The sequence below is a fragment of the Ursus maritimus genome, unplaced genomic scaffold (genome assembly GCF_017311325.1).
Source record: "Ursus maritimus isolate PB19 unplaced genomic scaffold, ASM1731132v1 scaffold_1, whole genome shotgun sequence".
Lineage (NCBI taxonomy): Eukaryota > Metazoa > Chordata > Mammalia > Carnivora > Ursidae > Ursus > Ursus maritimus.
In genome coordinates this window covers 28,742,560-28,754,952 of record NW_024423343.1, presented here as the reverse complement: position 1 = coordinate 28,754,952, position 12,393 = coordinate 28,742,560, and the positions used below count along the sequence as shown (strand labels likewise).

Below are 12,393 nucleotides of genomic sequence, written 5' to 3'. Positions count from 1 at the left end.
TCTGCCTGCCTCTTCCCCTGCTTGTGCTCTTTCTCTCTGTCAAATAAATAAATAAAATCTTTTTAAAAAATGCATTCTATATCATGGCCAGTATCTAAAGTGCTGCCTAATAAATTTTCTTGATCTGTGTCTGGTCTTGAGTTTAAAGGGAGAAGGCTATCCAGTTGGGACTAAATTTCTTGGCTAAGCCCTTCGTAAGCTGTAAAGGTTGTTGAGATGAACACAAGAAGGTTGCATTTGTAGACATGAAGACTGAATGAACAACTCATTTCTCGGGTGTAAAGCTTCTCACACAGATTTCTACAGGTTCTCTCCGTACTTAGAACTGGTACAGGTGTTTTAGATGGCATTTGCTGCCTAATAGAGAAATCAAAAAATACCACCATATCCAACATGGTACAAGCAGAATTGTCTATTTTTAATCCCCATTTGTACTATTGCTATGAAGTGTCTGCTTTTACTGAAGTTTGAAATTTACCATTAAATTATGATTTGGCACTGACTGGTTTATCTTTTCCCCCCCCAGTATAAGAAGTATCGCTCTTCTCATGCACACACCAATAACTTTGCAAAGTCCGTGGTCAACCTTGTGGATTCTGTAAGTATCCCAGTTTTCTTGAACCTATTTTTCCAAGATGGAATGGTTTATATTTCTATTTGTTTACTTCTTACTTTAATGCTTTCTTGGGCACAAGTAAAAACGCTATCCTTAAGCTCATCGGCTAAGAAATTATAGGGTGGTCTGCTTCACGAACAGTAGAGTTATCAGAGTTTCTGGGGGCAGTTGGGTCATTCTCGGTATCCCAAGGATGCATTCGTGTTGCTTGGAAGTGATGTCTAGACCTCTTTGTCACCCAGCCTAGAAGGACAAAAACACTAGAAAAAATTAACTGATGAAAGGAGTATAAATTACACTTGGCAATTGAGACTTTGTTAATGCTGACCAGTTGAGCTTATTGTCTTAAATATATTGCAGGAGAGCTAATTGATTGAGGTAGAGTATGTTGGTTTTTTTGTTTTTTTTTTAAGAACTCAGATTTATTTTCTTAGGAGTGAATGCTTCAGATTTTATTTCAAGATGACAGAATGAAGTGCAGTCCCCCAAATAAAATTAATTTGACACAGTAGGATATATATCTCCTTACAGAGACTTCTAGCTCTATAAATCGTTCATATTAATATTTTTTCCCTCTCATTTTGTAACTTACAGAGAATAATGGTCAAGATTTTCTTCCTTTTTCCTGATTTAGGTAGAATTACATAGATGTGAATATTATTTGTTATGTTCCAAAAAATAGTTCAGTTTGGCTAGTCATAGATTTAATATAGCATACTACTTTGTTTTCTAATGTAAAGTGCTATTTTCTTCGGTTAAATCTATTTTTATCTGATATTTATGGTATGTTCCCTCTTAACTGGGAAAAAAAAAACCTTTTTATGAATTGCCAACGGTCCAAATGATACTTATTTCCTCCAAAGGACTGCCTTCGAAACAGTCCCCAAACCTTTCATCACGTAAATACTCACACCATATCGTACGTGTAGGCACAGCTGAGGAAAGGCGTGACCCAAGGTGAATGGGCAGAGTGTACCATGTAGAGTTAGGATTGAAACTCCGAAAGCCAGTTTACATCTGGTTTATTAATCTGTAATTTCAGCTCTTGGCAGCAGTCTTCTCTGAGGAGAACTATAAGTGAATATGGACAAGAGAGGTTGCCAAAGCTGTTGACTTGGTGGCATCTCTGTGTTGGTCATTGTCCCATGATTGACTAGAACCACATCTTGCAAAGCAGAATTTTTGTTTTGGGTTATCATATAAGGTTCTGAAGCTGGCCAATGAAGTTTTAAAAGAGATTACATTTAACTCGCTTGTTGTAAAATCATTACAGCTTCGGGTTGATTTAGGCATGATGATATTCCTTTTCTTCAGTGTGTTCAAAGATCATCTATTATTTTCTTCATTAGCTTGAAAATAGGACAAAATGACAGCCGTCTTTGAAATTGCTTAATTGTGTGAATTGTTTAGCTCCTGGGCCAAAAGTAGAGAAAGAGAGCAGAAAGATACAGTTTAAATATTGGGAGTGAGGCCACCCTATGATGAGGGGGAAGTGGGTGATATGAATCTGCTTTTCCTTCTTTTGGCCCAGATCTAGGATTCCCTCCCAGTGTTCTTTTACACGTCATGGCACAGGGCCTCCAAGGACAAGCCAGCCGTGTTGCGCTTGTCCGAGGGTTTAGTGATCTGTTTCTATCCCGCAGGACTGACTGGTCGCTGTACTTACTCAGAGCTAGTAGGTCAGGCTCCAGCCACTCTTTCGGAGAGTGATTTCACTGAACCCTGTTTTCAGTTTATGTCCAGACTTTAGAGTTGCGACATCGCTACTGTCCATCCCCTAGTGAGATGCCTGGCCAATACATGTGCTGATTTGGGATTAAAATAGTCTTGTAGGAGACGCTGAATTGTGTGATTTTTCTTTCTTTCTTTCTTTTTGTTCTTGGAAATGAGAAAGGAAAGACGATTCTTTATGATGAGCTAATTGTGGCCTCATGTTCTCCTCTCACCTCCCCTCCTGTCCTTCCACTGATTCTGAATCACTGATTGTGCATGTTTGACCCAGTGTTTTCCTCCTGCACCTGTCCTGTTGTATACCCTCAGATTTACAAGGAGCAGCTCAATACCAGGGTTGTCCTGGTGGCTGTAGAGACCTGGACCGAGAAGGATCATATTGAGATCACCACCAACCCTGTGCAGATGCTCCATGAGTTCTCCAAATATCGGCAGCGTATCAAACAGCACGCCGATGCTGTGCACCTCATCTCGTATGTACTTGCGGTCTTTGGGTTGACATTTATCTTTACCCCTTTATTGTATCCGTTAAGTTATATGTCAGTGTATTGATCTTGAATTGATTCCTCTCTCTGGTTTTATAAGTAGCAGGGAAGTAAGTTGCCCGGTGCTGGGATGTTGGTTCCATGGTCATAAGATTTACCTTCAGAGCACGTTCTTACTTTCACACTTTACATCCTCCAGGTCAACTCTGATTCAAGACGGCTGCTGGTGCACGAGCCTTTACTACAGGCACCAGGCGTACAGGCAGGGAGGAGTACCAAAGAGCCCTCCTTCCGGCTGAGTTAGCTCCCTTCAAGCAGATTTCTTGAAAGCTTGCACATATTCATTTCCTGGCTCTTAGTCACATGCCACACATAGAGAGGGTTGCAAGAGAGGCCAGGAAACAGTCTTTTGAGGTGAACCATTGAATAAAATTGAGATTTTATCATTGAGGAAAAGGATGACCATACTGTCTTTCGATGTAATTGGTGGCTTCCTTCTCCACTCATGGCAAAGCTGTTTTCAGACAGTCCTCCAAGGTTCTGTCCTGGAATCAGACCAACAAGATTCCTCCCTCCTTGCCTCTCACCTTTGCTCTTTACTTCCTTTTCTCTCAGTCTATAATCAGCAATGTATAATAATTTATAAATTTATAATAATTTATAATAATCAGCCAGTGCTTAGTAGGTGCTCGATTAATGTTTGCTCCACTGAGATTGCTTCACACAACATAAATTTAAAGGTATTTACGACAAAATAAATCTAAAGGTATTTAAAATGCAGTTTTTGATTTCTTGAGGAAGAATGAGTTGGGGGTGTTCAGTGTAGAAGAGTGAGTAGGTGGGTCTTGGGAGAGTTTATATGATGGTCACTACGTTGGTTTCCTTCCCTTTTCTTTAGGCGTATGACATTCCACTATAAGAGAAGCAGTCTGAGTTACTTTGGAGGTGTCTGTTCTCGCACAAGGGGAGTTGGTGTGAATGAGGTAAATTTGATCAATTTTCTTGGAGCTTTATCTTTGCATCTGACCTCTTTCTTCCCTGTGGCCTAGTTTCCATCCCTCTCAGGCTTGTTTAAACTGACAATGACATAAGAATAAGGCATGAGTGATTTATATTAGTAAGTGGAACCCAAAGTGGTCTTTGGTGTTAGAAAAGAGGTATTGCTTCATTTCATAATGGTGGCTTTTCATGTTTATCAGGCAAATGCATGCCAAAGATTGGTCCGGAGATTTTTTTTTCATCTCTATGGATAAGTTTTTATAAACTTATTACTCCTTTCCTGATAACTTTAAGCTATAATGCTCTCCTATGCATGTTAAATCAAAGAGTTTATGATTCTATTTAATCAGTATCTTTGTTTTCTCCCTATGTAAATTTTTCATCTTTATGCCTTCTACCTATATCTCTGTAGAATTCATTGAAACACATATTTCCTTAGTCTCATTGTTTGGATTCCTGTACCTTTATTTATATCGAGGAAATCCTTACACCAGTTGGCACCAGCACCCAAAAAGCTGAACCAGCTATATCTAAACCCTGATCAATGCCAGAATATATCAGCTAATCCCAATAGCCATCATTCAGTCGAGACCTCTCTTGGCATATTTGTAGTAAGTTGAATTTATTCTTGGTTTGATATGAGCTGAATCAGGGCATAGCCTTTTATGGCTTGTATTTTATGTTTCCATGTGAGAGCATCAAGTTCTGAGAGATGCCACATAGGGAGAGAGGCTTTCTGCTTCTTGGGCCCAGTTGCAAGGAAGAAGCGATAAGGAGCATATGACATCTTTTTGATGCTGTGAGGCTCTACTTAGGGGACTGAGATGATATGTAGTGATGATTAAGAAATAATAACTAGCTTTGTGCACTCTCTCAAATGTCTTCCACACACTTTCAACTCTGAAAAACAGTATGGTCTTCCAATGGCAGTGGCACAAGTATTATCGCAGAGCCTGGCTCAAAACCTTGGAATCCAATGGGAACCTTCTAGCAGAAAGCCAAGTATGTACATTGACCTTCTTACTCACTTTCATGTGCCATTCTGTCTGTATAATGCATGTCCAGTCAATAATAAATAAATATTTTTCATTCCTAAGTCATTATAGTTTAATTGTAGCATACCTCCTTCCTCTTAAAAAAGGCGATCCAATGAGCAACTTAAGGTAATTCTTAATCTGTTTGGGTTGTAGATATTTCCCCTTCAAAATTATAAAATTGTACTCGCTTTCTCAGAGCAGGAACAGCTCTTTCTCACATTGCAGAATGTTGGGGTTCAGGGGTGGGGGTCAATACCCACCCTCTGGGTCCTAAGCAGTGGAATATAGACACTAGGTGTCAATAAAGTTCCACTGGGGGGTTAATAATAGTACAACTGGATCAGAAAGGAGCTCTAACTCTAAACTTCCCCACCGACCTGCCTCTAACTAAACTCACCCACATGGTCCCATCAGAACGGTTCAGGAAGAAGCCTCTCCTACAGGCAGCCCTGCCCTAGGGCCCTTTAAGCCTGGGACCAGGCGGCGGAGGATAACACTCTCGTGGGCAAGCAGTGCCAAGAGGGAGTTCAAACAGGGCCGCAGATCCTACCTATCCCATGGGAAAATGCAGCCAGTGACTGCTGGTTCGACTCTCTTCGTTAATCAGACGAGAGAAAGATGGAATGACAGGGCTGAGCTTCCAGTGGCAAAGTATCCAAGGCCCACAGTGGTTTTAAGAGTCCATGAAACATTTCAGTATCTTTAAAAATCAGAATAAAATCCAACCTGGATTACATTCCTCTTTAGACCAACAGAGTAGTAAAATCGAGTACATTTTTTTGTGCCATGATGCAAAAGTGCCTAGGACCCACAAAAGTCATAATGAGATCCTGTGGGAAAAAAGGACTGAGGTATTCCCTCAAATTAACTCTCTTAGGTGGAAGTCTGCTCCCCTCTGTGAAGATATCAGACGCTGAAAGTAAAGGTCTCCCTGCCCACCTCAGCTCCCCAAGGAAGAAAAGGACAAAAATCTACTGTAACATTATCCTACATTTTATACCTTTTTGATGACTATCAAATCATTGTCATTAATGCACAGTTTTATTGAAACTTGAAACAAAATATGTATCCAGGGGCTTCTCAATTCCCTTTATGGACATATTAAATCATCACTTGATGGGTATATTAAGTCTGGTGGCATTTAGCAAATAGCCACAAAATTTTGTTTATTAATATCTTGCTCAGAGTATTGCTTTCCCAAGGAAACACATAGTACACATTAAAGGAGGTGTTTTGGATTTCATCAGCTGGGATAGATGCCCTTAAAGTCAGAAGGGAGTCTGGCCAGGTTTATGACTTGTTTGAGAACCCTGGGGCCCGGAAGAGGCCAGCGCTGGGGTCCGCTGAGATGTTATGGAGTTAGGTGAGGGGGTGGGGTGAGAAGGAGGGGTTCAGGACCAATGCCTGGAGGAGTTCCTTCCTAAAATGTTTTATCCCTTTGTGAATTGTTTGTTTAGGTAGGTAGTTCTTTAGTTCTGAACTCTGACTTTTAAAAAAATCCATTTGGAAGTCTTTCTTTAAAAATATCTTTGTCTATGCTAGAAAAGAGAACAGGAAAAAATAAAAGAACAGCCCATCGCAGTATCGCTATGTCAGTCTCTGGCCTCTGTGTTGAGTTTGTGATTGTTTTGTAGTTTCAATAACTATTTACACTTTTATTTTAGAATGCTCTCTTTTTCTAAACCTTTGAGTGTAGTTAGTGTTCTTTAAGTCTCTGGCCGAAGCTCGCTTTGAATCTAGCAGATGGTATTCTCTCCCGTAACTCCCAGTGTGCTCTGTTGGTGACGCTTCAGTGACGACTCATGGCCTCTGTGCAGTAGAGCTGCACAGCTCATCTCGTGTGAGCCCCCGAACCACCCTGGGAGATAGGCAGACAGGCTGTTTCCCATTTTCAAGGTGGAAACACTGAGACCCAAGAAATAACTAAGTCACTTGCCTGCAGGACTTGCCTATCAGGTAGGACTTGGACTAGAACTCAGGCTTTTCATTTCCAGACGAGGCTACTTTTCATTCAACGTTGGAACTAGGAACTCAATTGAGTGTTCTGAGTTACAAAAAGGAAGAGAGTGACAGTTTTATTTCTTGCCGGCTGTGGTCTTAGGAAACAACGTGTATTCTGGAAAGGATATAAAGAAATATTAATTGAATGGAAATAGATTTTGTTTGGCGAGACTTCACATTCTATATCTACATGACGTGAAATTGGTAATAAGGAATCATCTTGAGTTGCAATGCAAATTGAAGATGTGACTTGTTATTTTTCTTTTCTTCTGTTACTTTTGATTATTTCATCGGACTAGAATGTGACTGCACAGAATCCTGGGGTGGCTGCATCATGGAGGAAACAGGGTAAATTTTCATTATACGTACATTTGATATACGCCTTTCACGGACATTGCTGCATATAATTAGATGCACAGTCTCTCAGGTACTGGCCTTTGAGGCTCAGCACTCTGTATAAATTCCATCATTAATTACCTGATATTTTAAAAATGAAAGGACTGATTCGCCTTATATTTTAATTTTTTACTTAAAGTTGTTGATAAGAGTAAAACATAGTAACAACTTCTCCTTCTATTAACCTTTGAAAGAAGCCCATTATTAAATGCTTCTAAGTTTAGTAGATGCAGTAATTTTTTAGTGCACTTAGAATAAGAGCTGGTTGTCTGCCTGAAGCAGTCAGTGAAAATCAATTTCATCATCAATTTATATTTTAAGGAACTCACAAATAGACATGTTTGCTGTAGTAAAATTTGTACTTTACTGCTTATATAATCAATATGGCTATTTTTTTAATTGAGACAGATTTATTGTGTCTAAATTAGGTATCATCTATTGATAGACATTTTTCTCACCTATCTCCTCTCTTCTTGTGAGGATACTTTGAGCACTAGAGTCACTGCCCCAGAGCTGCTGTTGGCATCTGTGAACCAAGGCCTGGAAACATTGCCCCCCAGCCCCTGCCCCCCCTGGGAGCGACTGACCCAAGGCTCCCAAGCTAGAGCCCATTCCTACTAGATGGAAGAGGTTGTCTCACTCATGTGTCTCTCCTGCTTCTTCTGCCCATGCCAGATATAAGCTCAATACATCGCCTCCTTCTGGTCCTGCCCCTCTCCTGAGGAACCCCAGCGGCCAGGGGCCCCGACCTGCTTGTAGAGTCCCTTCTTTACTCTCCCACCAGGAGTCCTGCTCATGGGGAAAAGAAGAGTGTGATCACGAGGGTTTGCAGGGAGAGTCAACCATTCTGCCTGCTGCTTTAGAACCTATATTTCTAGAAATGTAGTTTAAACCTGAGGCTGTTAGCTTTCGTGCTCCCCTTACTGTTCTACCATAGTTTAGTAACATTATGGCTTGAACAGCATTTTTGAAGACTACTGTAGGAGGGTAACACCATTGATAATATTGCTTCTATAGGGAGATGCCTTCTGTCTTCTAAACTCCCAATTTCTAAATGAATTTTTGGACTGGCCACCCAGAGGATATGATAAAACTATTTAAAGTTAATATATATATTTTCTCAAGTATACATTTCTACATAGTTCCTTTAAGAGATCACTGTCAACAATGGCAAAAACTTTTCCTACTTCCATATACTACCGTCATGCATCAGGATACAAAAAACTTTTGGATTACATCCTAGAATCCATGGCCTGTCGCTCTCAGATCAAGTACTGTGACAAATACGGCCGAGGAATCAGTGTGTATGATTCAGTTTCACCTTGACCATGTGTATAATATCTCCCTCTGTACTGACGTAGGGATAGTAATTGGATTAGTTAAATCACAAAGAGGCTCATATCATATTCCTAAGTCATGAATATATTTGAAGTTGAGCCTAAAAAGCTATTACCTAATTCTAATTCAGAAAGAGCTTAACCCAACTCTGTTTTTACTGAGTGTATATGTGTTTTATATATCTATGTATATATATGTATGTGTGTATATATAGTATGATACTTCTTTTTAGGATTTTCTTGTTTGCCTCAATGGTGTTGCTGAAACCTGCATTATATAATCTTCAATAGATTGATTGTCACAACTCCTTCCTCCAAAGTAAAACCTAATAGGTTCCCTTACATCTTTTATTCAGGACAGAGGCAAAAAAGTGCTTGCCTTTACTGAGACAGAACAAATAAAAATGACCCCATTTTAAAATATAGCCTAGGTGGAGAAGTTTTGTGATAAGCTTTCCAAAACTCTTCCAAGCCCAGGCACAGAAGGGCGTGGCTACTGAGGCGGTTATAACCTGGCTCCCAATGTGTGGTTTTCTTTGACTATTTTTATAAATTCTACCACACACACTTATTTGGCAATTTGAGCATAAATGCCTTGTCATAACCTGTGTGGAATCATCTAGATCCAGAAGGAACATGTTCTAATTCACGGGTTTAAATTTTCTTCTCTGATGACTGTTTTTGGTAAATTATTTACATAATTGATTCTTTATTTTCTCAGGGTGTCCCATTCCCGAAAGTTCTCAAAGTGCAGCATTTTGGAATATAGAGACTTTTTACAGAGAGGGGGTGGAGCCTGTCTTTTCAACAGGCCGACAAAGGTTAGTAACTCAGGAAGTGTAATTATTTCTTAAATTTTTTTTTTTTGCTTCTAAGAAATTTGTGTAATGTACATAACATTTATGAAAGCAGTAGCCTTTGAAATCATACACACCGCAGATCTGCTCAGAATCCAGTCACAAATCTCTTATGGGAGAAGTCTTAAAATCCTTTCTTACATTTTACTCTTTGTGAAATGTTGAAAAGTAGCTCCATGCCTTAATAAAACAAGATGCAAAAAGACATATCTTTTTACAGTGGAACACTGCCAAATGTCAGATTCTTGTCTTGGAAAACAGGTCTTTTGGGGGGGAGGGATTTGTCAATCAGATTAATATTTAGTCATAAAAGCCATTATCATGCTGAAGTCTGGTCCTGTTTAAATGAGTGATAAAACCATAGTTTTGCTGCTGTGAATCTCTGATTTTTCAGTGCTGCTGGATCCCTCCCACTTTGTCCTCCAAACAAAGAAACAAAAGTGCTTCAATCAAAATATCTTTGAAATTTACATGTTAGGGTTTTCATCCTGCTTAGAGATTGTAGGTTAGATTAAGATACATTTCTTTAACCCATTTCTCTGACAAAAATTCCATTTTCCATTGACAGTTTCTCTAAGGGTATAACTAGTTCCCTGGCTTTTTTTTTTTCTTTTTCTTTTTGAGTGGTCTCTTCTCCTAGACAGGAAGCATTACTAATATCAGCTAGCCAAAAAAAATGGCCCAAGGTATTTATGGCTCTCATAAATACATATGTGTATTTATTATTTATGCTATAGTCTCTTTATGTGGGAACTGGCATTTCATCAAAATTCATATATAGAGTGTCACCATCCTTATCCATAATTCCTTAATTCCATATTTCCATACTCTATATCCATAATTCCATAATTCAAAAAGCTTGGAAAATTGGAAGTGTTTTTTATGAGTTTGCAGAAAACACATCAGGCAGTAAAATTTCTCTTGGACCTAAAGCCTTTATTACCCCTCATAGTGTAAATATTTATAAGTATTACTGCAGAAATATAAATGTTTTTGATTATAGGGTGTGTTCCAGGCCCCTCAGGGCTATTACATAGAACATGGTAAATGCATCATACTTTCCTAAAATCTAGCAAAGCCAGAATTTTCAAACTCACTGGCTACAGAGCTTTTGCATAAGGGACTGTGGACCTCTAGGAGTGTGTTTGGAAATGAATCGCTCAATAGGCTAAGAGACAGGATTGCTGCTAATTAGCAGATGGTATAGAAATTCTAACATTGCACATTTCGTATTTCTTTTGAAAATACTACTTCGTAAGTCAAATATAGTCCATTTGCTATACAAAACATTTAATACTCTGTGAATTGAGAGAGCAGTAAAATCATGTTAACCTTAAGAAAAAAAAAATCAGTGACTAATGTGCATAACCGACAGAATAATTTATTCCTGTTCTCATAATTAAGTGATACTCCTGTAGTCAGGGGAGGGTAGTTTGATGTCTGACATCTGTATAAAGTCTCAGTGAGTCCGCAGAAAAAGAAACGGGAATTTTAAAGTGACCATGCACCATTACATTCAGTCACCTGCCTTTCATGGCATTGGTCTCAGTGCGACAGAAATCTGAAAACTTCAGGGTGTTCAAAATGGGGGAAACGAGTAGTAATGAATTAATGTGAGCTGCTGGCATTTTTGAATTGGGGTACACATGGCTAATTTTACCTGCCTTGAGTCTTACCCGCCAATTAGAAGTATCGTGCCTGAGAGCACAACACTGAGTCGTAAGGTTTCTAGTGTGTGTGGAAAGATCCATCATTAGATTTCTGAAATTGCCTGTGAGTAGAAAGAAAATAATTCCAATAACTTGGAAACTAAATGGAAATAATGACACATCTTCAATTTTAAAAGTTAGTAAATACGTATTTTTTAAAGCTCCATGGTAGAATGATTTTTTAAAAAACCCCTATGGATTCCAGGGGAATAGTTTGTATGTATGTATCAAAGAACTGACTTTTTTTTTCCCCAAGTGCTTTTAGTCAACAAATGTATGCATGCATGCTGCAAATGTTGGGTAATCGTTCTTTCTGATGGCTGAGTAATATTCCATTGTATATATGGACCACATCTTCTTAATCCAGTCATCTGTTGAAGGGCATTTTGGCTCCTTCCACAATTTAGCTATTGTGGACAATGCTGCAATGAACATTGGGGTGCATATGGCCCTTCTCTTCACTACGTCTGTATCTTTGGGGTAAATACCCAGTAGTGCTATTGCTGGATCATTGGGTAGCTCTATTTTTAACTTTCTAAGGGACCTCCACACTGTTTTCCAAAGTGGCTGTACCAACTTGCATTCCCGCCAACAGTGAAAGAGGGATCCCCTTTCTCCACATCCTCTCCAACATTTGTTGTTTCTTGTCTTGTCAATTTTTGCCATTCTAATTGGCATAAGGTGGTATCTCAGTGTGGTTTTGATTTGAATTTCCCTGATGGCTAATGATTTTGAACATTTTTTCATGTGTCTGTTAGCCATTTGTATGTCTTCATTGGAAAAGTGTCATTGGAAAAGTTGATATCTTCTGCCCATTTTTTGATTTGATTATTTGTTTCTTGTGTATTGAGTTTGAGAAGTTCTTTGTAGATCCTGGATACTAGTCTTTTTTTTTTTTTTTAAAGATTTTTATTTATTTATTTGATGGAGATAGAGATAGCCAGTGAGAGAGGGAGCACAAGCAGGGGGAGTGGGAGAGGAAGAAGCAGGCTCATAGCGGAGGAGCCTGATGTGGGGCTCGATCCCGTAATGCCGGGATCACGCCCTGAGCCGAAGGCAGACTCTCAACCGCTGTGCCACCCAGGCGCCCCTGGATACTAGTCTTTTATCTGTAGTGTCATTTGCAAATATCTTCTCCCATTCCGTGGGCTGCCTCTTAGTTTTTCTGACTGTTTCCTTGGCTGTGCAGAAGCTTTTTATCTTGATGAAGTCCCACAAGTTCATT

General features: G+C 39.3%; 1 protein-coding gene across 1 annotated transcript in view; it reads left to right on the top strand.

The window, feature by feature from the left end:
* Positions 1–12,393, top strand: part of ADAM23 (ADAM metallopeptidase domain 23) — a 165,641-nt gene that overhangs the window by 115,063 nt on the left and 38,185 nt on the right. The window contains exons 10-15 of the mRNA XM_008687554.2: positions 527–598; positions 2,657–2,820; positions 3,731–3,815; positions 4,743–4,833; positions 7,169–7,217; positions 9,324–9,423. Coding sequence (XP_008685776.2) covers positions 527–598; positions 2,657–2,820; positions 3,731–3,815; positions 4,743–4,833; positions 7,169–7,217; positions 9,324–9,423 — 561 coding nt within the window. The remainder of the gene's footprint in view (positions 1–526; positions 599–2,656; positions 2,821–3,730; positions 3,816–4,742; positions 4,834–7,168; positions 7,218–9,323; positions 9,424–12,393) is intronic.